The sequence below is a fragment of the Macaca fascicularis genome, chromosome 2, assembly GCF_037993035.2.
Source record: "Macaca fascicularis isolate 582-1 chromosome 2, T2T-MFA8v1.1".
Classification (NCBI taxonomy): domain Eukaryota; kingdom Metazoa; phylum Chordata; class Mammalia; order Primates; family Cercopithecidae; genus Macaca; species Macaca fascicularis.
In genome coordinates, this window is record NC_088376.1 from 30,943,251 (window position 1) to 30,970,650 (window position 27,400).

Sequence of the window (27,400 nt, forward strand, 5' to 3'; positions counted from 1 at the left end):
CTGTTTGCTAGGTGTTCTAGCGGGGGCAAGAGTTTCAGGGAGGTGAGCAGCATGTATAAAGACGATCTTCATTTTCCACTCTTCAGCAATGCATTCTTTTAGATTGCTTTTGCGGTAGAATGGGTAAGTTTCAGTTTGTTAAAAACAGAGAGATTCTCCAGAGATACTGAGTTTATTAGGCGATTTGCGCATCTGGGATATGTAGGCCTTGGGAACCATAGGCATATCCAAAGAGGTTGAGGGAAGGGGAAGCTTTTAAAGACAAGAGAGGAAAGTACACACAATTTATTTTGAAACAGAGAACTTTGGTTACAGGGGCTTATTGCAGGAGCTAACACCAGTTCACTAATGGAGACAGTTTGTCTGGCAAATGTTCTTGTACAGCAGTTAGCTATCCTTGTACTCATGTAGCAACCTGCAGTTTAGAAAGTTATTGGTAAAAGTTTTTGTTACAGACGTATGTGTATAAGAGCCCTTCAGGGAGTCTTTGTAATATTTCTTCAGCGTATGTGCATGAGGGCTCTTCCTTCTAAACCTGGCTTTATTTATGGTCATCTCTCACTATTCTTGGGGATTGATTCCAGGACCCCCATGAATACCAAAATCACAGATGCTGAAGTCCAGCAGTCAGCTCTATGGAATTGGAAAGGATAGGAAAAATCAGCCCCTCTGTATCCATGAGTTTGGCCTCCTTAGAATACTGTAGTCTCAGTCTGATTGGTATAAACCATGAATGCGGCATCTCATGTATGGAGGGCCAACTGTACTTTTGTTAGGGTTTGACAGAAGTGACTTCATTTTGATTTTGACAACTTTCCTATTTGAACTTAGTCATCAGTGACAAAATTATGCCCTTACCTACGAAGACAGCTAATGTGACCCATACAACATCAGTATTTACATATGTATCTATTTCATTGTAGTGACAGTGTTGCTTTACATGAGCTGCTATTTTGATAGTACTTGCTATTTGATAGTACTAAAGTTTTAAAATTCAGTATATCATAGTTTTATTTATTTATTTTTTTGAGATGGGGTCGTACTCTGTTGCTTAGGCTGGAGGGCCATCTCAGCCCACTGCAACCTCCACTTCCTGGGTTCAAGTGATTCTTATGCCTCAGCCTCCTGAGTAGCTGGATTACAGGTGTGCACCACTGTGGTCATCTAATTTCTGTATTTTTAGTAGAGTGGGGGTTTCACCATGTTGGCCAGGCTGGTCTTGAACTCCTGACCTCAGGTAATCCACCCGCCTCAGTCTCCCAAAGTGTTGGGATTACAGGCATGAGCCACTGCACCCGGCGATGTTTGATGTATTTGAATCGATGATCAAAAATTTTAACTGAGGGTTAAAAATCTTTAAATCACACAAAAATAATTATGAAATAGTTGATAATGATACAATTGAGAATGAGTATTAGGTACCTAGAAATATGAAGAAAATCAATAAACCTGCTATGGAATAAAAAATAACCTGCAAATGATAGAATATTTGAAATGTAAAAGATGTCCTTGTATCTGAACATATGGATATAATTTTCATTCCATGATTATAGATGTTATGTTCTGAGAGAGACATTGAAGTAGTTTGGTTGACATAATCTCAGAAGTAGTTTGGTTGACATAATCTCAAGGAGTTTCAAAGACTCTTCCAGGCTACTTTTTCATATTAGGACACTAATGCAGATGACATGTCCAAGTGTCTCAACCCATTAGAACCAAAACAGGGTAGTTGAACCCTGTATCTTAAGCCTCATTCCAATTAAAAAAAAAAATACTTCTAAACCTTGAAGTTCTCTTGAACAGTGTAGCTCAACTTTCATAGATCTAGACACAGACTTATGTGTATTTTGTTCAGTTCACAGTAATAAACTTACAGCGTCCAAAATAACTACTATTGTCTTCTTGCCCTTCCCCCCGCCTTACCACAGGGGAGCAGTTCTTAAAATACTTAATTGACTTTAAACAAAAGTTTATCCCATGGCCCATTTATCTTCTTTTTAAATTATCCCTTCTAGGTTTGTTTAGCCAGCCGGTTGCTGAATATGATTATATTAGGTTCATGATCCAAATCTTGGGTTTTTCCAGCATTGACCATTTTTGGGTAACCAGTAGAAGTAACACTGTGATCACCAAAGATTTGCCTTTCTAACTTTCAGGTATATGTATGAGAAGAGGGGTATGGGAGGAGGCAGGGGAAGGGAGTGATAAAAACAGAAACCACAGGGAGAGGCAATGAGATAGATACGGGAAAGAAAAAGAAAAAGATTATATCCATATCTAATAGTCTTATTAGTAGCACCATTTATTTAGAATAATTATATACTATGTTACCTCTCTTAAGGAATTAAGTTGCTTTATTTAACCACATGTATTATTTAACTTTTAATGTTTGTTTTCTTTCCCCAGTTATATATGCGTATGCATCACTTGTATATTTATATCCCTTGAAACTTTATAGTTGTTACTTTAAAAATTGAATGTGTATACGAGTGAATTGTTGCCATCCTTAAAACATTTTAAGCTTCCTTGTCCAATGCAGGAACTACTGGCAATATGAAGCTATTTAAATTTGGATTTCAATTAATTAAAATACAATATGTAGTTCTTCAGCTGCACTAGTCATATTTTAACTGCTTAGTAACTATGTGTGGTCAGTGGTTACCATAGTGGAGAGTCAGATGTAGAACATTTCTGTCATCTCAGAAAGTTCACTTGCTTAGCGCTCATCTAGAGGTTATCAAGTGAACGATGGATTCAGTTAAAATACAATTGATTTTAATATTCCTTAGAGAAAGTATTTAAACACACATGTATTTCTATTTGTAATACCCTATTAGTCAACACACTATTGGAAAACATGCTTTAAGTCGTAGGATTGACTTTTAATTAGGACATCAGGTTTTGCTAAATAAATGTCTATTTATAAATAACTGGAAAGTAATTTATTCTCTATTCTACCAGCCTTTCCTTTACAGCATTGGCTTATATTTGCAGACTGTGTGGCAAATTTTTTATCGTGTTATAGAATGTTAGATATCAAGCCTGTACCAGTTATCACAAATATCAAAGTAAATGAGGTGAGGTGGGGGTGGGAAGAAGGTAGGACAGGTCTGCAGGGAGAGGATTTTTTCCTTATTAATTATAGAGGAAGCATGAGTAAACCATGGAGTATAAAATAGACTTACTCCAGACAACTTCACAGAGATTGTCTGGTATAGGATCCTTTTCTCACTTCATTTCTAAATGCCAGTCCTTTGATTAGTAATCTAATTATCTATTGCATATTTAAATTATTAATACAATTAAAAATCAAAAGCTTGTTATAAAATCAAAAAGCTCGTGATACTGCTTTTCTTGGTTTCCTTTTTTAAAGCATGATTTTTGAGTTTACCTACTTTAATATGACCGTGGATTTAGAAGCTCTGAAACACTATATTTTGAAGAAAATAATGCCTGGGTTTTTTTTTGTTTTTTTGTTTTTTCTTTAAAAAAGAGAGTATTGCAGCACTTTGGGAGGCCAAGGCAAGCGGATCATGAGGTCAGGAGATCGAGACCATCCTGGCTAACACAGTGAAAACCCATCTCTACTTAAAAAGTACAAAAAATTTAGCTGGGCATGGTGGTGGGTGCCTGTAGTCCCAGCTACCTTGGGAGGCTGAGGCAGGAGAATGGTGTGAACCCGGGAGGTGGAGCTTGCAGTGAGCTGAGATAGTTTCACTGCACTCCAGGCAGGGTGATAGAGAATAAATAAAATAAACAAATAAATAAATAAAATAAAATAATAAAAAAGAGAGTATTATATTTAACAGTGCATAACTGTTTTAACTCAGTTCTTTGTGTTCCTGTGAAAACTGAGGTGAAGGCTCAAGGTTTCTCAATTTAAAGTTCAATTCAAACCTGAATCAAAACATCGTAATTTTAACAAACCTCTAGGCAAGGAACTATTCTTTACCTGTATTTCAGTGGAGCCTCATCATATGATAACATGTTTCACCTAGACATATGAAGAAATACATTTTAAGCTTGTAATTATGCATTCTGTTATATATATATATTTATGTATAAGTGATATGCCCTGATGTTTCATTATGGAGGAGAAAAAAAGCTTTAAATAAAAGTAAGTTTTAGAAAATTCATGATATAGGAAGCAAAAAAGCCAGTACAGTTTCTAATTGCCTTTTAGAGACTCGTGAGTTCCCTCATTACCTGTGATTTAAGCTAAAAATGAGGTAATTATAGATAACATCAGTGTTTATCTGGTTGATCTTGGCACCTGCAGTCCTAATGTTGTAGCTTACCCATATCTGGTGCCACACTTTATAGTCTTATGCTGACATACCTGATTTACACTTTTCATATTTCCATTGATTTTAAGTTAGATATTCCTTGTTCTATTTGAATAGTATTTTCAAAATCATACCTTTAAAATGACTTAAAAGTATATACTCTTAAATATAATACTGGAATTATGGTACAGTCCTTGCATTGATAGAAGTCTTTCACTAATATATTTTGATATAGATTAGAAACAGATTTAAAAATTTACTGGCTCCTCTTTGATAAAATAAATGTAATCATACTAAATATGGCAATTTTAAAAAAGTATTGGCATGCACTTTAGGATTATGAAATTGTATAAATCTTTTTGAATCAAGTTCAGCTTTCTTACCTTTTACTTCCTCAGCTTCAGATATTCTACCCATCTAACCCTGATCTAATCCTGCTTCAATCCTGCTTCATCCTGCCATGGCCGTTTTGTTCTATTATCTTACTATTCAAATTGCAATGAAATGATCCTGGTTGGCTGGCTGACCTTGTAAACTCCATGATCGTCTCTGAGAGCTCCGTCTGCTATAGTCCCCTATCACTATACCTCCCAGAGAGCTAGAAGCATCTCTCTACCCTCTCTCTTTTTTCTTCCACTGTCTGTGACGTGTTGGCTTTTCCCAAGGTGAGAATCCATTCTCTTAACCACTCAGCAATTTCACTGTCAGTAGAAGCCTAAGTAGCTCCTCTTAACCAACTATTGGAGATCTTCAGTCCTAAACTATATGTAGTCCCTTAACTCTTTGCTCTTATTGTAGTCATTTGGATTTCTTCAGTTAGCCCACAAACACATTGTTTCCTTTCCACATTAAGCTTAAAAATGGGATAGAAACCATCATATAAATCTATATGGTGTAAAATTAGTGTATTCTATAGTGTATCACCATTTGGGATAATGATTCAGAAGCTTTCTAGTCATAAATTAGCACATAATTTAGTCACTTATTAGTCATCATGTAGGTTATAAAAGTATTTAAAGTATTAAATTTAGAAGATATCAACAAATTTAGAAGATATTAGTTTCACACCAATGTTATGAGCATATATTGGGAAACTACTACATTAAAATATATAATTATAAATAGATATCTCATTATAATTATCAGCTGTATTTATCCACTGCATATTCTAATTGCTTTCCATGTCAAAATAGCCATTGCAGGAGGCTTAACTACCTAAATAGGTCTTCTTAGAGGGAAGGTATCAATTCCTGCAGAAGTTGACTTTATTTTTTGAGAAATAATTGCATCAGTCATGGCCTACATATTTAATAAGTTACAGTGTTCTTTCCTGAGGAGCACATGGGTAAGCTCAGAGTCCTTCTCAACATAGTGCTTCCAAGGCAGCTAGTACTGGTCTATTAACATTGGCCTGAGAAATGAAACCTACTCATCTTCATCTTTCCCTGCTTAGATGCTGATTGTTTTCAGGGACCCAGTATCTGCAAGATAGAGTAGTTGCCACTAGATGGCACTGATGCTTTATTAAGGAAATCTTCAAGGTCCAGGTGGCTAATCCATTCCATTTAAGGTTTTACACACCTAAACACCCAGGTTCTTAACTACTCACAGGACTGTTATTATCTTCTCAGTCCAATTATTAAAAAGTTATCTGCATGTCCGTGGACTTGATATTCAAAAACTAAAAATTTGAGGAAGAAATAAGGGTATATTTCTATCTTGCCTTGTTGCCAGAGGTCATTTTTGCTCTTGGTGTCTGGAAAATCATGTTTCCCTTTAGTGGTTACTTCCATGTCATTCCAGAAAGATGTCTTTCCTATTTCTCATTTCTTTATTCTCTTGACAAGTTATTTAATTTTTCTGAACCTTCCTTTTCTCATTCATAAAGAGGGGTTAAAAATGTATACCCTAAGAGGACTGCTGTAGAGATTAGAAGTGATTCACCTGAAATATTATATCATAAGTGGGTCTTTTAAAAGCATTTCAATGGCATAATTTTCAGATTTTTGCTGTTCAGGCACATTGTAAATACATATTTTTCATGTAAGAATGAGTTTAGCAACTACTTTTTGTTTTTTTTTTTAATTAAACTGAAAAATTTCACTACTGACACCTCAATATTTTCTGTTGTTAATCATATCTTCCTCCAACTTCAGGAGGAGAGGCCTACCATTCATATCTGTGATTGTAAAAAACCTTCATTTTGATCCCTCTCCCATAGAAGGGCTAAACCTTTCAGCTGTTTGCCCTCTGGAATCTGTTTAATGTTTGGTTAGCTCAATTCTTTGCAGTAGTATTTCAGTGGCTATGGTGCTACTGTTATTTTATATTCTAAGTTTTAATTTTGAAGTATCAAACCATTTCTTTCCCCTCTGTACTACCAGAGTGCTTTGCAGTAATCATTTTATTACTGGTTTACACGTCCATCTATCCACTGTTTAACTTTTTATGTTTTAAAAAATGTGCCTGTGAGTGCTAAGCACATAGTAGGCACTTAATAAATGTTTATATTTACTCTGTGTTACAGTTTATTGAAGAAACACTATTCAATAGAAACGAAAGACAATATATTATCTTGTGGCCTTTATGCTCCTCTGTTGTTAGAGCTGTTCATCAGTTTGAGATGTTATGCCTTAATTAGAACTGTAAGTACCCATGAATAAATTTAAATGATTGTAAATTTCAGAGATAATGTTTCCAATTCACATGCCTCAGTCTTCTTTTCTCTGTACCAACACTGTAATCAAGGTACAGGGTCTTATTTAAGCTAACAAATAATTATCCTTCATTACATAAGTAGTATGTAACTTGACCTTAAAAGCCTGCTTAACTTGACAAGATGGCAATGAATGTAGCCACCAGCTGTGCCTGTACTTTCACAATTTCTTGGTACTTGTGAATAGGAGCTGATTTTGGAAAAGACTGGAGGAGTCATTGCTTCATACTTCCCTCTCTTATCTGGAATACTTTGTGTTTTCAGTACACAGAACTGCATGGTGTCTCACAAATTATGATTCCTTTTGGGTTCAAAACGTTGTACATTTGAGATCTGTGCTTGTTCACAGACTACAAGCTATTTAAATATATTTATGGTTTTTGAAACGTGTATACATACCCCAGAGATATTGCGGATTCAGTTCCAAACAACTGCAATAAAGCAACTATTGCAATAAAGTGAGTCACATGATTTTTTTTTTTTGGTTTTCTAGTACATGTAAAAGTTATGATTACACTATACTGTCAAGTGTGCAATAGCATATGTCTAAAAATATATATACCTTAATTAAAAGTACCTTATTGCAAAAAAAAAAAAAAAAAAAAAAAGCCAAGGATCATCTGAGCCTTCAGCAGTTCTTAATCTTTTTGCTGGTAGAGGGTCTTGCCTTGGTGTTGATGGCTTCCCATGAGTCAGGGTGGTGGTTGCTGAAGGTTGGGGTAACTGTGGCAATTCCTTAAAAAAAAAGACAACAGTGAAGTATGCCACATGGATTGACTCTTCTTTTCAATAAAGATTTCTCTGTAGTATGAGATTCTGTTTGGTAACATCTTACCCAGATTAGAACTTGTTTCAAAATTGGACTCAGTCTTCTCAAACTCTGCCGCTGCTTTCTCACTAAGTTTATTAGATATTCTAAATTATTTGATATCATTTTAATAATATTCACAGCATCTTCACCAGCAGTAGATTCCATCTCAAGAAACCACTTTCTTTGTTGATTCATAAGAAGCAACTCCTAATTCACTTAAGTTTTATTATGAGATTATAGCAGTTAAGTCACATCTTCATATTCCACTTCTAAATCTGGTTTTCTTGTTATTTTTCCCCATCTGCAGTTACTTGTTCCACTGAAGTCTTGAAACCCCTCCAAATCATCCATGAGGATTGGAATCACCTTTTAAAAACTCTTGTTCATGTTTCTATTCTGACCTCCCCCATAAATCTCTAATGTTCTTAATGACATCTAGAATAGTGAATCCTTACCAGAAGATTTTGAATTTACTTTGCCCAGATCTGTCAGAGAAATCACTACCATATGGCAGCTATAGCCTCTGAAATGTATTTCTTAAATAATAAAACTTGAAATTAGAAATGACTCCCCAGTTCATGGGCTGCAGAATGGATGTTATGTTAGCAGACATGAACACACCATTAATCTCTTTGTACATATCCATCAGAGCTCTTGGGTGATTAGGCGTATTGTCAGTGAACAATGATATTTTGAAAGGAATCTTTTTTTTTCCTGAGCAATAGTTTCCAAACATGGGCTTAAAATATTCTTTAAACCATATTGCAAACAGATAGGCTATCATCCAGGCTTTGTTATTCCATTTATAGGGCACAAGGAAAAGTAGATTTAGCATAATTCTTAAGGTCTCTAGGACTTTCAGAATGATTAAAGATTGGCTTCAGTTTAGTCACCAGCTGCATTATCCTGTAACAAGAGTACAGCCTGCCCTCTGAAGCTTTGAAACCAGGACTTGACTTCTCCTCCCTAGCTATGAAAGTCCTAGATGGCATCCTCCTTCAATAGAAGGCTGTTAAATCTACATTGAATATCTATTGTTTAGTGTAGCTACCTTCGACAGTTATCTTGGCTTGATCTGTGTAACTTACTGCAGCTTCTCCATCAGCACTTTCTGCTTCACTTTGCAATTTTATGTTATGGAGACGGCTTCTTAAACTCCATGAACCAACCTCTGCTATCTTCCAACTTTTGTTTGGCAGCTTCCTCACCTTTCTCAGCTTTTACACAATTGAAGAGAGTTAGGACTTTTCTCTGGATTAGGTTTTGGCTTAAGGGAATGTTGTGACTGGTTTGATTTTCTATTCAGACCACTCAAACTTTCTCTGTATCAGTAGTAAGACTGTTTTGCTTTCTCATCATTCATAAGTTCACTGGAGTAGCACTTTTGAGTTCCTTCAATAACTTTTTTTTTTCTGCATTCACCACTGGGCTACCTGTTTAGTGCAAGAGACCAAGCTTTTGGTCTAACTTGGCTTTAGATACACTTTCTTCACTAAGCTTAATCATTTCTAACTTTTGATTTAAATTAAGAGACTTATGACTCTTCTTTTCACTTGAACATTACAAGGCCATTGTAGCATTATTAACTAGGGAGGTCCAAGGAGAGGGAGAGAGACAAGGGACTGTTTATGGTATGGCCAGAACACATACAACATTTATCAGTAAGTTCACTGTCTTATATGGTTGTGGTTCATTTTGCTTCATAACAGTTACAATACTAACATCAGAGATCACTGATCACATATCCCCATAATAGATATAAGGAAAGAGTTGGAAATTTTGTAAAGATTATGAAAATATGTCACAGGAGACACGAAGTGAGCACATGCTGATAGACTTGCTCAATGCAAGGTTGCCACAAACCTTCAATTAGTTAAAATACAGTACCTGGGAAGTGCAGTAAAATGAAGTGACATAAAATGAGGTATGCCTCTACTCCTCTAATGTACTCACTGCTAATCTCATCTTTGAACATTGCTAAAAACTAGACAAAAAGTTTGAACATTATGAGATATCAGTATATATGTGTAATTACTTGGAAATAGTACATATTGAGTATAGGTAATAAAAATGGATTAAAATGGGGAAAAAAGCCCCACAAGATTTCACTGAATATTTATTTGGTGTTGGAGTGACTAAGAATTACTTAAGCAAGAGAAAACAATGGAAAGATCAATAAGAGAAAATAATGTTAGATCTTAATTATATACAAATTTAAAAAGCGTCAATGTATTGAAAATTAAGACCATTGGGTTAAAAAATTGGCTGATGAAGGCGTGATGTCTTTAATGTATGAAAAACTTTTCTCTTTAATCAATAATAAGGCACACTAAAAAGCAGTATTATTAACAAAAATATTAATTTTTAAAAGTATAGGATTTAGGCACACTGGCTCACACCTGTAATTCCAGCACTTTGGGAGGCTAAGGAGGGAGAATTGCTTGAGGGCCTTTGTAGACCAGTCTGGGCAACACAGCAATACCCAGTCTCTACAAAAAGTACAAAATTAGGCAGGTGTGATGGTGTGTGCCTGTGGTCCCTCCTGAGTTGCCTCAGCTACAGTGGAGGCTGAGGTGGGAGGATTGCTTGAGCCCAAGGAGTTCAAGGTTAAAGTGAGCTATGATTGCACCACTGTACTCCATCCTGATGACCAAGTGAGACCTTTTCTCTTTTTAAAAATGTGTGTGTATGGGGGTGTGTGTGTGTGTGTGTGTGTGTGTGTGTGTGTGTGTGTGTGTTGGATAGTCCTCTGAGGGCTTTTCATGTATTTTTAAAATTCTCATAATAATTCATTTAAGTAGATTCTATTATTACTCCATTTTACAGACGAGGAAACTGAGGCACAGAGAGGTTAAGAAATTTGCCCATGCTTGCACATCTTGTAAGTGGCTAGTGAGCTGTGTACCTTTGCTTACTGTGTGGCTGTCTTTCTGATCCCAAGCATGCACCTCTGATGTTCATTCTCTTAACCACTATCCTGTACTGCTTAAAATGGGTAAAGGGCAAAAAGCAGGTTTTACAAAGGAACAGTAAAATGACCCAAAAGCATGAACAATTTTTAGTTCACTAATAATACAAATTAAAGTAAAACCAATTTTTTTTAAACTAATAGAGCAATGAGAATAAGAAATTTTTGTGGAGTGGTGATAGAAATGCATTTCTTCCAGCATGGGTTGGAATGTGTGTCTCATTTAACAGTCTTAGCCCGAAGCCACTATTGGCGGAAGGCTTGTGATTGAGGATCACAACGCTACTGGGTTAAAGCTGGAAGTTCTGCTGGTGGCAGTAGGGAATGTGTCATTGTCTTTGATCACTCTTCTGGAACTGTGTGGAGAAGATGCATTTTGTCCCATGGTCAAGTTTTGAACTTTTTGTGTACAGTTCAATCATTACTCTAAGCATAGCATGCAAGATTATCCTTTCTCAAAATGAGTAGGGTCTAGCCAGTGACAACCGCACGTGTGTATAACGGAAGAATGATTGAGGGTTTTAGTGGCTTTCTTTTTCAGAAATCTCTCAAGATATTGCCATCAGGGTTTCAGCTTTGACAATAAATGTTAAGTTATATGTAAGTTTTATTGTGATATGATGGAATTTGAGAGAAATTTCATAAAGCTAATCTCAGTAGCCTCTACTCAAATGATTCTTAATGTTTAGTTTGGTGCAAGATGCAGGGAATATAGGTCTGATTCCTTTATTCAAACTCAGTAAATGGTTTGGGACAATTAATTTCCAATTGTTTCCTAGTAGAGCAGATTTACTTGTATATTAATGAGGCACAGGTGTTAGGCCCCTGGTGTCTGCATGCCTGGGAGGCATATTTCAGTTGTTTATCTACTCAGCCATAGGTACTGCAAGGTACTCAAGCTTGCCTTTAACAGTTTTTACAGTGAGGCTTTTTAATTTTTTGATTTTTTTTTAAATTTGCCTACACCTGTTAAAATTTTAAAACTGATAATGTAGAAAGAAGTTGCAATTTCAATAGTAAGCAGCACTAACAGTTAAAGTAGTCTTCTATTATACTTTACTGTCCAGCCTGACATTAAAGAGAAATTGGTTCATTTAAACAGGTATTTCACATCAGAAGCTAATATAATCAACATTACACTTCTTTGTTGCCTATTTTTGGAGCAGGTATGTTTTTATCATTGGCTAAAACAGTCATATATTTATATTATTCATCTTTTTCTTGTTTATGTACTGAAGTGTACTATCAGCATTTTAGAGGAAATGGAATAGCCTCCATAGACATTATGAATTTCAGTAGCTGGCGTAATTATAGCTATCTACATATTCATTAAATCTACGGAAGAACTGTGTCCAAAAAGACAGCCATGCGTTCAGAAACAGTACACAACTAAATATATATGTTTTAAAAGTTGCATTTTTTAGACCTACTTACAGTTAATTTCCCGTAGTACTTCTCTCCAAGCAGAGGAATTTTAACAAAAGGATTCTCATGCTTTGGTTTCTTTCATATAGGAAAGAATGGGAAGAACTATTTGTAAACAACAATTACTTGGCAACAATAAGGCAGAAGGGGATTAATGGGCAGCTGAGAAGCAGCAGGTTCCGCAGCATTTGCTGGAAGGTAAGAAGAAAATATTTATTTACAGTTTCTGGTTGCAGTATATCAACACATTACCTGATGCCCTGGAAGATTAGCCATGCAGGGGATCACTGAATTTTCCAAGAGATTTCACTCCCATTATTTTGACTATCTATGTTTATCTTTCATAGGACATTTACTAATAAGGTTGTTGAACTACCTTAGTCCTGAGTAAGTGATAATGGTAAAAGAGTCATATAAAATAACTATCTTTTCAACTGTTTTGATGGTGCCAAATTCAGAGCAACACTTTTACACTTCCCAGAGTCTTTTGCAGAAATTCTTGAAGATTTTCAAGAAAAGGCAGTGGTGGGGGTTTAACTTTTAGGTTCCTATTATATCAAGTGCCATCATTTAGTTATCCTCCCTTTTTTCTTGATAAATGGCAGCAGGAAAATATTTTTCACATTTCATTTAGTAGAAACACAAAGTGAGGGGTGGCAAGAAGTGGAAGGAAATTGGATCACTCTCCTTTAGGAGGAACAGGAGCACTGATTACCAAAACTAGTAATAATAATCTATAGTTATCTTTTTAATTGCATTGAAGTATTGTTTGTTTTTGTTTTCTAAACATGAATTTATTTAGGTTTAGACTCATTTCTGGAATGAATTCTATCAAAAGTTTTTAGGGTTATCTGCATAAATTAAGCATACTGAGTCTATGCAAGTAAAGACAAAAGAAACACATAATGTATTAGACAGTTTTAGGTTTAATAATTTAGATTTAGTAATTAAAATACACTTTTCTTCTTTTAGATGCAGGCATTAAAGGCAGGAGACCTGCTGCTAGAATATTTGTATACAAGTATTTGTGCCCCACCCCCATTCCCTGTTGTTTAACTTTTAGTATCTTTCATTTGTTAAAAATAAACCTAAATCCAAATTTATTTTAATATTGTATTAAACTAAATTAAATCAAATTTGTCATTTTAAGAATGTTTGTTATTTTCATAAGCTGACTGCCAGCTTTAAATTACATTTTTTTTTCTGTAGAAGGAATGCTTTCATGACTCAGGCTATGCCCTCAGTGAGACTGCTATTCACTATCTTTTACCTGCTTGTTTTAAAACAAAATCTTAAATGTAGCAATTACTAATCAGACTCTGTGCTTCCTAATAACCCCCTACCACTACCATTAAGACTAGAATGTAAAATGTGAATTATATTTGAACCTCAATGAATTTTTCTTCCTTTTGTAATGTAAATCTGAAGGGGAGTTTGATTCTATTTTGTGGTATAGCCTTTGTTCACTTTTTGAATTTTCTGATTATATATTTCTTAAATATCTCCAAACAGAAATTGTTAGGAATTGGAATGATGATATGAATATGATATATCATGAATATTATTTCTTTCAATGTTCAGGTGATTCAGTTTGGCATAGTTTCACATTTTATATCTTAAGATATTTACAAAAGTTTCTTCTGTTTTTCTTGACAGCTATTTCTTTGTGTTCTTCCTCAAGACAAAAGTCAATGGATAAGTAGAATTGAAGAATTAAGAGCATGGTATAGCAACATTAAAGAAATAGTAAGTAAATAGTACATTTAATTAATGTAATTGTTTTCTTATATACACTTTAAAGTCCAGTAGCCTCTGATCCTTGTGTGTGTTTTTTCACTTTCTTTACTAGCATATTACAAACCCAAGGAAGGTTGTTGGCCAACAAGATTTGATGATCAATAATCCTCTTTCACAGGATGAAGGGGTAAAGTTCGTCTTTATTCATATCTTAACCACTTTTGCTTCTAAGAATATGTTTATGTGACTGGTTGCCAATCACCATGAAAGCAGTATATTTCATGCCAGCTGTTTTCTTTATTCCACATACAGTACCACCTAAAACCTGGTAGAATGATTTTACATTATATATGTGTTATATATTATATTATATGTTATTTTATATATATATGCTGTGTTGTAGGAAATTTATGATCTATTTCTGTGGAATGGCAGTACAAAGAAATCTCAGGATTCTGTAAGAACTAAGGGTAAAATGTAAGAGCATAAAGATGAGAATAGAACTCTTATCAGGGTTGCAGTGGAGAATTGGGTAGCTAAGGAAGGCCTCCCTTCATGGTAAAAATAAAGAAGGGCTCACTTAGCAGGGCTAACTCACAGGAAGAAAGAAGTAACCATTTGTAGTGAGTCTATGCAGAAGCTTTTAAAAAATCAGAGTGAAGACAAGGAATAATTACTACTTTAAAGATATTATGTAACTGTGAAAGTGTGAGTGCTCTAATTTTTGCCTATTTACCTAAAAACACATTTTTTTTCCCATTTAATACATAGTGTTAGCATTTCTCTTTCCTGATACATAAGTATTTTTAGACTCTTTGGTATAAGAACATAAAATATTAAGTAATTTTTTAAAAATTTCCCTTAAATTCACATTTTAAAATGTACATGAAAACCTATTGGATTATAAAACCAAGCTCTGTAGAAAACTTTACCCATCTTTCTTAGTGCATTGGGAATTCCAGTCAGGTTCAAGCTGGGGACAGTTGGCCCATGAGTCCTGCTGTAATCCAAGCACCTTTCTGTTGTTACAGGGGTAGTAGCAGTAGCATATGGCAGTGAAAAGTATTGTTCACTTTATATAGATAATAAAAGTTTTAAGAATGTACACTAGTTTCTCATTAACCACAGGGGATTGGTTCCATGCTCCTCATGGGCACCACAATCTGCAGATGATCAAGTTTCTTATATAAAATGGCATGGTATTTTCATATAACCTGTGTATATCCCCCTGTATACTTTAAACAATCTCTAGATTACTCATAATACCTAATAGATTGTAAATGTTAAAGTTGTTATACTGTGTTGTTTTTCTAATTTGTGGGTTTTTTTATTGTTGTATTGCTATTTTTAGTTTTTTCCCAAAATTTTTGATCCACAGTTGGTTGATTTTTGTTGTGGGACCTGCAGATAAGGAGGGCTGACTTTATATGATAATATCAAACTGGAAAAATTGATGTTAGAATAAAGATGTGTTTCTGAGATTAAACTAGATTTTAATAAAAATTACCCCAGTCTCGGGTTTTCTATCTGCAACGTGAAACGCTAACTCAGAGAAGAATAAATTTAACCATTTAAATTATTAAATTGAACTCATTAAAAGTAAAGCAAAGGTGTGAGACTATATAATAGATTGTTTTCCTTATTTCAGAGTCTTTGGAACAAATTCTTCCAAGATAAAGAACTTCGATCAATGATTGAACAAGATGTCAAAAGAACGTACGTAGAACTATTTACATGTTACTTTCAATAATTCAAATTGTTGTTATCTCTTTCTAATTTTAACAAAACACAAAATCTGAGAGGCATCTTAATTGAATGCAGTATTCTACTTGTGTTAATAACAAACTTTTTTTTGACAAATTGTGATAATAAGGATTGTTTTCTCCTCTAACGACACAGATTTCTGTGTTCCCTTTTTAAAAGTAAATTACATTTATAATATTGATAATCTTCAATAATATTTAATTAGTTTTATCAATTTCCAACAATTATTTGAAGTCATATGCACCTTTTTAAGGTTATATTGTATAGTCATAGTGTTATTGCCAGAAAAATTTATCCCTTGCTTTATGCCTTTGAATCCCTTTCTCACCAAGTTACTTGTTAAAACTTGTTAAATGACAACCATTATTCTTATCCTTACTTCTCTTGCTCTTGAAGCTATTCAGGTTTACAAACAATCTTTTCTCTCAGTCTACTCAGTATTTACTGTGTAAAAGGGTAATTTGTTACTTTGCATAGTATCCATAACTTTGATATATTCGACCTCATCTTTCTGAGTCATAGGGTGAGGAGTAAATGGAATTTGTGTCAGAAGATCATAGGTAGAGTCCTAGCTAACTGATGCTGTAATTGTAGGAAGATTACTTCAACATCTTTCCCTCTCGGTTTCCTCTTCTGTTAAATGAGAATAATAGTAACCATCTCTTACGATATTTGAGGATTAATATCTGTCAGAATAGTAGTAAATTAGATAGGTTTATACTTTAAACTATAAATCATTATATAAATGTTAGTAAACTTAATGCAGTCCTCAGGATCTAGGATTAGCCGGGTATGTACAGAATCATGAGTATCTCTGGTGGCTTCCTCCAAGTCCTTCTGCAGCTTTGCCTGTGTGCTCCACTCCTAGTTCAATTCCTACTAAATCTATTATAATGTCAAGGCCTCTGACTCTCTGATACTCATTTCTTTGCATGTTGTGAATACTGAATAATGAGATGACATGAACTACTACTAAGTTTGTAGTACATATTTAACAAATACAATTTCTTACTTTAAAATGAAAATAATTCAGAAGAATCATAGGTTTAGAGTACAATGAAACCACAGGTAATTGGCAGTGGTAATAGGGTATGGGGTGAGAAGTTTGGGATCATTTTGGTTAGCTTGAGTTATCCAGTTAACTCAGGAGTAACCCAGTTAGGGAAGCTACTCTCAGAGGTGTGGGTGATAGTGCTTGGTCTCCCTAGTATATAGGTGCAGAAAGTAGAGCACCATTGTATTAGCACACAGGAGTCGTGGCACTCAGTAAATATATGAATAAAACAAAAGAAGGAATTTCCTCAGTAATTTAAGTATATAGCTCATCAGGGTAGTAAACAGGCCTTTTAAAAACAAAATGTGGAGTATATATTGTTAACCAAACTTTAAAGTTTTAAAATGCTAGGTAGTTGTATTTAAAAACTTGCCACCTTCAGATTGATCTGTCTAATGAGCAGGATTATAATTAACCTCTCTACAGTTACCAATGGAAATGAAGGGGCCACAGCGCTGGTGCTGAGTCGCAGAGTCAGAGGCCATGGGGGCCAGATTGACTTAAAGAAATAGCAAACAAGAAAGGGGGAAAATAAAACTCTAATAGCCACATCAAATAGGCAGTGATACTGGGAATTTGTTCATCATTTTAGTTACTTAGTTCGAACATTTCTGCTTTGTTATGTAAGAAAGTGCTAGTTCTTGAAAACTTCTATATTTTGTTTTTTTCTTACAAAAATGTGAGACATATACACAGATATATATACATATATAGGTATATTATACACATATATATGTGTATATACATGTACACATACATATATATACACACACACATAGTGTTTTTCTTAAAGTGTATCTCTACTAGTGTATTTTAATTAAAATGGCAAACCAGTGACCCAAAGAAGGTAGCTAGGAGGCCCTATAGTTGATAGCATAGTAGGGAAATGTATTGGCATTATCTAGAGGGACAGAAGTATTAGGATAGATGTATATATGAAGGGGAATTTATTAAGGAGTACTGACTCACATGATCATGGTGAAGTCCCACAATAGGCCATCTGCAAGCTGACAAGGAAGCCAGTCCAAGTCCCAAAACCTTAAAAGTAGGGAAGCCGACAGTGCAGCCTTCAGTCTGTGGCTGAAGGCCCCAAGAGCCCCTGGCAAACCGCTGGTGTAAGTCCAAGAGTCCAAAAACTGAAGAACTTGGAGTCTGATGTTCAGGGGCAGGAAGCATCCACCACAGGAGAAAGATGAAGGCCAGAAGACTCAGCAAACCTGCTTTTTCCACCTTCTGCCTGCTTTATTCTAGCCACGCTGGCAGCTGATTAGATGGTGCCCATCCAGATTGAGGGTAGATCTGCCTCTCTGAGTCCACTGACTCAAATGTTAATCTCCTTTGGCAACACCCTCACAGACACACCCAGGAACAATACTTTCCATCCCTCAATCCAATCAAGTCGACACTCAATATTAACCATCACAGGAAGGTTCCATATCTTCTTCTCTTGAAGACTCTCCCATGGCTGTCTCCACATTTAGATTAAGTCTCCTTGTCATTTCTATATAAATTTTCTGGCAAATACTTAACTTGTGAGGTAAGGCGGTCAGTCTTATTTTAAGTCCACCAAATTATTTAATTGTAAAAGCTGAATAGTTTGTATAAATTTACATCTTTATAAGGTACTATATGATCTAAAATATATGTTTTTCATTTCAGTCTGTGAGGAATTCCCTAATAAAATAGAAGTACAGCCCAGATAAGGTTAAGAAGTTTACTAGCTTTGTAATAATAATTTTTTTAAATGTGTATTTATGGAGCATCGCTATGTTCCATAATTGCCCTTTGCACTGTGGGGGACAGAGTGGAGTGGTGAATAACACAGATAGGGTTCTGCCATCACAGGTTGTATATTTCAGTGTGGTATAGGGGAGAGTGGTGAGACAACAAGCGTGTATAGATAAAGAGGATAATTACAGAGGGTGATAATTGCTCTGAAGAAATAAAGCAGAGTAACTGGATAGCTAGAAGGAGAGTAGCCAGTGGGAAGGCTACTTTAGGAATAGTGATTGAAGAAGACATCTTTGAAAAGATGACATTTGAGCTGAGATGTGAAAAAATTTAAAGGCCAGCCATATGAAGAACTAGGGCAAGAACTTGTAGACAGGGGGAGTAACTAGGGCAAAGTTAGTTTCTCAGTGAAAACGAGCTCAGTGTTTAGAGGAGCAAAAAGAAGTCAGGCAAGGAAATATGAGAGGAGAGCAAAGGCCAGACAAACAGTCTTGTAGACCACAGTAAAAAGTAAGGATTTGGCCGGGCACGGTGGCTCAAGCCTGTAATCCTAGCACTTTGGGAGGCCGAGACGGGCGGATCACGAGGTCAGGAGATCGAGACCATCCTGGCTAACACGGTGAAACCCCGTCTCTACTAAAAATACAAAAAACTAGCCGGGTGAGGTGGCGGGCGCCTGTAGTCCCAGCTACTCGGGAGGCTGAGGCAGGAGAATGGTGTAAACCCGGGAGGCGGAGCTTGCAGTGAGCTGAGATCCGGCCACTGCACTCCAGCCTGGGCGACAAAGCGAGACTCCGTCTCAAAAAAAAAAAAAAAAAAAAGGTAAGGATTTATTCCAATTGCAATGGGAAGCTTTTGGAGGACATTGAGCAGTGGCATGATACGTAAAAAGATAATTATGGCTGCTGTGCAGTGGGGCAAAGGTAGTTGTAAGAATGGAAGCTGGAAAAGCAAGTAGGAGTCTATTGGAGTGTTTCAGGTTAAGTAATGTTATCTATTTATTAGACTAAAAATGTAGTAATAAAGACAGGAGTAGATAGGTTTGGGATATGTATTTTATGTTTCAAAATACAAATTAGGGGATCATTATATGTAGTTTTCTCATATTCATAAGTTTCTCTTCCATTTTTACTGCTCTGTTTCTGATCCTTTTTTCCTCCTGCCCACAGTCACTTTACTTGTTTAATTGTTTTCTTGGGATCTAGTGTTTTTCCACTTCTAGTCCATTCCATGTGTTACAGCCTAATCACTCTACTCAAAGCACATTTATAATCATTCTGTTTGCCTAATTCAAAACTTTATATGACTCCCTGTGGCCTGAAGAAGAATGGACTTACTCAGTTTCTCTAATACATACCCAGTTCCCTTTTAGACAAGTGCTTCTAGCATTATTCAATGAACAGGTTTTGTGCTTTCTATTTTCCATGTTTTGGAATCTTTCATGCTCTCCTCTGCTGGAATGCTGCTTCCCTCCTCTGCTTCCTGTTAGATTCCTGACCGCTCATCATTCAAGGCCTGAGTTCATCACCTGAGTTTATGAAACATTTTCCAGTCTTGGCCATTGGAAATCATTTGTGCCTAGTCTGTGTTCTGTAGAATTTTCTTAATAACTTTTTAATATTATTTAATTTTGTTTGGTCTTATATTTATTTAGGTCCATCTGCCAGTATATTCAATACATTTATATTAATCTCCTTAGTGTACCAGGCTGTAGAGATGCCAAGATAAATGTGACATGGACGCTTAAGAAGCTTACAGACAAAACAGGAAAAAAAAGTTACAATGCAGGATTATTGGTCCCATTAACAGAAGCAGTATGTACAAGAGCTCTTGTGTTAGCCCAGGTCTTATCTTTCAAACCTAGTAGTAAAACTTTTGAGGGCATGGACCTAGTCTTGTTTTTGTCTCACTGCTCATCACCAAGTTGATGCTTAATAAATGATCATTGATTGTGAATCCTATCACTGGTGATCAGTGTTGTTCAATTTTAGTAATTATCTCAAACATCTTTAAATTTTCAGAGACATAAGCATACTTTAAAAAAATACTGTTATCAACTTTCTAGTATGAGTTTAAACAAGATAATTTGATTTCATGAGCTGTGATTCTGCCATCATTTAATGTATTTGATCTGGATATGTCACTGTATTAAATATTATCTTCCCCTTCAGCCAATTTTAATATTCTTTTATGTCACTAACCCTTTTTTGCCTCAAAGAGTTTTGCATTCATTTCAATTAATTGCTCTTTATCTTAACCTAATGAGGTTGTTACTGTTCCCATTTTTATTGCTGAAAAAACTGATAATCAAAAGGTAAATCAAGGAATTTCCATTTATGGCATTCTAATTTAGAACTTGAATTGTCTATTCTGAACAAATTTTGCCATGTTTTCTAAAGCTGTAACATTAAATGAAATTCAGTATTATTTAAAATGGTGGAAATAATGAGTTCAGGATAAAATATCATTTCCATATTAGATGCCAAAGAAGTATGTTATTTGGTCTATCAAGGTCTATTCTAAAAATATGTATGCAGCATCTATAACATCATTTGCAGATTAACATATTTATAAGCTATTGCCAAATAGTCTCATCTTTTCTTCAAATGTGTTTTCCCTCTCTCTTGAATTAAATGATTAAATTTCTTTAACTGACTTTTATAATTGTAACTTTGACCATATTTTAAAGTTTATCTGATTGCCTATTGATATGCTGTTATCATCTTCAATATTTGATCTTTCGTATTTCTAGTTATCGTAGTTAACATTTTAGGTAGCTCATTCATAATTTAATCATTCTTTTTCTTACTTGTATCTCCATGGTGAGTTTTTAAAGATGCAGCTTTCTTGGGCCCGGTGTGGTGGCTCATGCCTTTAATCCCAGCACTCTGGGAGGCCAAGGCAGGAGGATCACTTGAGCCCAGGAGTTTGAGACCAGCCTGGGCAACATGGTAAAACCCTGTCTCCACAAAAAACACAGAAATTAGCCAGACATGGTGGCACACACCTGTAGTCCCATCTACTTGGCAGGCTTTAGTGGGGGGATCATTTGATCCCAGGAGGTTGAGACTTTAATAAGCTGTGGTCACGCCAGTGCACTCCAGCCTGGGTTAAAGAGTGAGTTCCTGTCTCAAAAAAATGTAACTTTCTCATCTTATTGTTTCCTTTTGTTTATAGTGTATACGTATGCCATGCTTCAGACATAATCTATTTAAGCAAATTTTGTCTTCTCAGTTTTTTAAATCTTACAATTCGATATTTTGCAAGCAAACTTTGTCTCCTCAATTAAACTTTATTTGATATTTTCTGGATTCATTAATAATTGCTTGCAAGAAGAATGGAGCAGGTAGGGAAATAAAAAAATTCTTTAAATTCGTTTTTAGAAATTATAGATATGTGCTGTACTGTTTGGTAGATACCAGGCACATGTGGCTATTTAAATATATATTTAAATTAAATAGAAATTAAAAATTTTAGTCATCACAGTAGCTACATTAGCCATACAGCTGATAATGGCTACTGTATTGGACAACTCTTATAGAGGATACTTCCATTCTTACAGAAAGTTCTTTGGACAGCGCTGTATAGATAATTCACTGTTATGCTCACCTCAGCAGCACATATACTAAAATTGGAATGATATGTCATTATTGTTATATTTTTGTGTAATACATGATGTAAATGTCTATATTTTGTTTTTTATTCATGTTGAACTTTTAGATATGGCCTCTGTGAAACATTCACTTTTATTTTCTCTCTCCTTTAGAAAACGACATGAATTTTTACAGTAGATAAGTCTTTCCTGAATTTTTGATGAAATGCATTTACTATGTTACACTGTAGTATGTGGATGGAAACTAGATTAATTTTGAATTTTTTTGCTATGTTAAGCATATTCAAAAGTGATTTTACTGAGTAATTTATTGATTTTTTTTAATTTAAAGATTCTCTTTCTCCAAATACTGTTTGAAATCTCAAACAGTATTTCCCTGTTTTGAAAAAGAAATATGCCCAGTAATTTGGTCCGTTGATGTCACACTTTACAAAGTTAAGATGTCCTAAATGTCGGTATCTCCTACACAGTTTCCTCCAAGCCCATTTTTTATTTAAATAAAAAACAAATTCCTCTGGGAAGAAGGATTTTACAAGCAATTTCAGAGCAGAATTGATTTTGGTGTGTGTTAATGCCGACAATCTGCCCAGTGTTAAAATGTTAAAAAGAAAAAAAATACAAGCTGCCATATTCCTGTGATCACACCAAAATAGCAGCTTGTATTTATATTTTCAGTCTCCTCGAGGTGGACTGCAGGCACACATGAATGAGTGGATGTACTTGGTGTTGTGTTGTGATTTTATTTAATGCAGGCAAAGTACATGCTTGTGCATGCACGACCAGCCCTCACATATGCACTTGTTCACAGCCGAGAAAGTGAAAACTACAACACAAGCCGCTCTCTAAGAGTTGTCGGCAACCTGTGTGTGTGTTTCTTAAATATTAAAGAGGGGGGAAAACAGATTTTCAGGAATATGAGAAATAATTCTTCTGTCAAATGGCCTGTGGTCCTTCCTCATTTGACACTTAAGGTAAAAACAAAATAATTACTATTGCATATGTATATTTAGTATTTTCCTGTACTGCTCCTATACTGTTTTAAAGTATATTTTTCCCATTTCTGTTTCATTTAAGCATGCAAATTCTTAGCATACGTTTATTCTAATTTGTGAGATTTTTAAAAACTTAAAAATTTTTTTTTCAGTATTTTAATGAAAATATAGGTCTATTTGCTACAGAACATATAGTTGCGGTGCTTTCATTAGCACCCTGGTGCTCCTTATCTTTGGAATTTAGGAGCAGCAGTACATAGGGGCAGCACAGTTATAGGGGTACCCTCTGAACTGCTGACCAATAGAATTTTTGCTTTTCAGATTTTCTTTGTTTTAAATGAGCCTAGATTTTTAAGGACTATTTATAGTTGTAGATTTATATGATTATGAGAAGGTTAAAAAGTAAAGTTTGGTGAGCAGTAAAATAATATTCCCAGTGGGCATAGCCTGTTTGGTAGTGTAACACAGTCTTTTTAGAACATTTCAGCAGATTTAGAATTGAAGCATCTTTGGTACTTCAGGGGTAATGCTTTGTATTTAATTTTTTTCTTAATTATTGAAAAACTTCAAAATAAAGTCTGTATTTCCATTTGTGACACAGTGTCATCTGGCACTGAAAGTACATGTACAGTATATCTACCTACGTTTATATTTTTTCCTAATTTTTCACCGTTATGGTAGGAACAGAAAGGTGTTTTTGGAGGAGTGGAGAAGTGGGGTAAAGGGCTTGTTATGTGACTCAGGCACTGTAGAACTAGAAAAAACCTTAGATGAAAACCTCTACTTAGATGGTGACAGGTCCCATCTCCTGAACTGCAGCCACACCTGCCTTCTCCCAACCTTGTATCCTGTCATCCCAAACCGCCCCCTCTTCTTTTTGTTTTTGCTTAATCTGCCCAACTGTATGGTGATTTCTTACTCCACCTTCCTTGTTAACCTCTTGGAGGTTTTTCTGCTGTCCTCTTGGGCTGAGTCCTACTCGTTGTCATCACAATAAATTACTACTTTCTCTTTTTTTCACTTTAAAAAATTCTCTATTCACCTCCTGTTTATGAACTATGAAAGCTATATGTCATTCTTTTCTTCGTTGCAAAAAATAAATTAAAGAAAGCAGAACCTTGTTCAGGCTTTCCTTTTGCATTGCCTTTATATTCCTAGTCCCTGATTGTATCGTCTTAATTTTCCTTAAAGGTTTGGTTGTTTGTAAGGCTTGTAGGTATATTTGTTCATTCAGCAAATACTACTTGAGAAATTACTGTGTGTCAGCCACTGTTTTAGAAGTTGAAGATTCAAATAAAGACTGCCTCTTCTGTTCTTTAATATATAATGCACATTTTATTGTAATTTTCTTCTTTCAAAATTATCTGTAAGATGTCTTTTTCTCCTAGATTTTCTTGAGTTCATATGTTTTGTATCTTCATATTCTCCAGTACTTGGCACCCATTGTAAGCATTTGTGTCATTAATAGTCATCTAGTAAAATCCGTTTATTTTGCAAAGGTGAAAAGTTGAAGCTCAGAAAAACTACGACAAGAATAAGCAAATATAACTTGTTAATGGCCGAAATGGAAATGGTACCTGGGACTTCTGTTTTTCCACTGCTCTATAATTTATGTTAATCTTGTTTGCCTAGATTTAATGCTTCATCAGGAAACATTTATTAAGTACCTTCAGTATGCAAGCACTTAGTGAAACAAAACGGGACAGAAACATAAATGAATCAGTATCTCAAATCTTATTCAAAAAGTGGTGGAGACTAAATAAGTAGATACTGTTTCTGCCCTCTGGGTTTATATTTTGTAATGCAGTGTTTCTCAACCTTGGGAATATTAGCATTTTGGACCAATTCTTTGTTTTGAGAGGTTGTTTTGCACACTGTAGGATGTTTAGCAGATCCCTGATCTCTGCTTGCTAGAGCTGTGTGGCATGCTTTTAAAAATCTTTCTTTGTCAGATGGAGAGATTACAAAAATTTTCTCACATTCTGTAGGTTGCCTGTTCACTCTGTTGATAGTTTCTTTTGCTGTGTAGAAGCTCTTTTGTTTAATTAGATCCCATTTGTCAATTTTGGCTTTTGTTGCCATTGCTTTTGGTGTATTAGTCATGAAGTCTTTGTTCATGCCTATGTCCAGACTGGTATTGCCTAGGTTTTCTTCTAGGGTTTTTATGGTTTTAGGTCTTATGTTTAAGTCTTTAACCCATCTTGAGTTAATTTTTGTATAAGGTGTAAGGAAGGGGTCTAGTTTCAGTTTTCTGCATATAGCTAGCCAGTTTCCCCAACACCATTTATTAAATAGGGAGTCCTTTCCACCTTGCTTGCTTTTGTCATGTTTGTCAAAGATCAGATGGTTGTAGATGTGTGGTGTTATTTCTCAGGCCTCTGTTCGGTTCCATTGTTCTATATATCTGTTTTGGTACCAGTACCATGCTGTTTTGGTTACTATAGCCTTGTAGTATAGTTTGAAGTTAGGTAGCATGATGCCTCCAGCTTTGTTCTTTTTGCTTAGGATTGTCATGGCTATATGGGCTCTTTCTTGGTTCCATGTGAAATTTAAAATAGTTTTCTTAATTCTGTGAAGAAAGTCAATGATAGGTTGGTGGAAATAGCATTGAATCTATAAATCACTTTGGGCAGTATGGCCATTTTCATGATGTTGATTCTATCCATGAGTATGGAATGTTTTTCCGTTTGTGTACTCTCTTATTTCCTTGAGCAGTGGTTTAGAGTTCTCCTTGAAAAGGTCCTTCACATCCCTTGTAAGTTGTACTCCCAGGTATTTGCAAAGAACTTAAACAAATTTACAAGAAAAAAACAACCCCATCAAAAACTAGGTGAAGGATATGAACAGACATTTCTCAAAGGAAGACATTTGTGTGGCCGACAAACATTTGGGGGGAAAAAAAAAACCCTCATCATCACTGGTCATTAGAGAAATGCAAATCAAAACCACAATGAGATACCATCTCACACCAGTTAGAATGGCGAGCATTAAAAAGTTAGGAAACAACAGATGCTGAAGAGGATGTGGAGAAACAAGAATGCTTTTGGTGGGAGTGTGAATTAGTTCAACCATTGCGGAAGACAGTGTGGCGATTCCTCAAGGATCTAGAACCAGAAATACCATTTGACCCAGCAATCCTGTTAATGGGTACATACCCAAAGGATTATAAATCATTCTGCTCTAAAGACACATGCACACGTATGTTTATTGCAGCACTGTTCACAATAGCAAAGACTTGGAACCAGCCCAAATGCCCATCAGTGATAGACTTGATAAAGAAAATGTGGCACATATATACCATGGGATACTAGGCAGCCATAAAAAAGGAAGAGTTCATTCCTTTGCAGGGACGTATATGAAGCTGGAAACCATCATTCTCAGCAAACTAACACAGGACTAGAAAACCAAACACCACATGTTCTCACTCATAAGTGGGAGTTGAACAATGAGAACACATGGACACAGGGAAGGGAACATCACACACTGGGGTCTGTTGCAGGGTGGGAGCCTAGGGGAGATACCACGTTAGGAGAAACCTAATGTAGATGACGGGCTGAAGGGTGCAGCAAACCACCATGGCATGTATATACCTAATGTAACAAACCTCCTCATTCTATACATGTTTCCCAGAACTTGAAAGTATAATTTTAAAAAAAGGGTCACATGACACAGCAAGTGGATCATGTAGAAAGAAGGTGTTAGCATAAGACTGGACGCTATTTTATGCAGCAATATTATAACCAGTAAGTATCATTGATCATGTAGTAAATTCAGTTTTATGCCATCACTGAAAAAATAAAAAAAAAATAAAAATTCTAAGGACCTTTTGTTTGTCTGAAGGGTTCTTTGTGGCATCATCATAGAGCTTTCTAAGATCTCAATAAAGGCTTTTACAGTCACACCTTTGATTTCATCTTTAGTTCTTGCCTTTCTGTCTTTTTCCTAGATTTGATCTTTACCCAGAAGCAGTGTGTTAATGTTGGTATCATTTGCTGACTTGAGAAGCTGGGAATGAGAAAAAGCTTTATTTTTAAACCAAGCAAGTTCTAGCACCTTTATGTTTACCAGTTATTCCTTTTGTTTTTTCTCTTTTTACATTCTACTATAAGTAACACAAATAAACCAGACAGTACCTTCAGTACTCTGCCTGGATATCTCCTTAGCTAGATCACTCAGTTTATTAGATTCATTTTCTATGTTCCATATAACTAGAGGCTATCATATTGCCAGACTTTCTGTCACTGCAAAATAAGGAACCCCTTTCCTCCGTTTTTTTTCTGTAATGTTTTCTTCACTTTCATTT

General features: G+C 35.4%; 1 protein-coding gene across 1 annotated transcript in view; it reads left to right on the forward strand.

Moving 5' to 3' along the window:
* The window catches only part of TBC1D5 (TBC1 domain family member 5), a 564,828-nt gene that overhangs the window by 293,500 nt on the left and 243,928 nt on the right, over window positions 1–27,400 (forward strand). Inside the window, exons 6-9 of the mRNA XM_074030923.1 lie at window positions 12,296–12,404; window positions 13,863–13,952; window positions 14,056–14,130; window positions 15,592–15,659. Coding sequence (XP_073887024.1) covers window positions 12,296–12,404; window positions 13,863–13,952; window positions 14,056–14,130; window positions 15,592–15,659 — 342 coding nt within the window. The remainder of the gene's footprint in view (window positions 1–12,295; window positions 12,405–13,862; window positions 13,953–14,055; window positions 14,131–15,591; window positions 15,660–27,400) is intronic.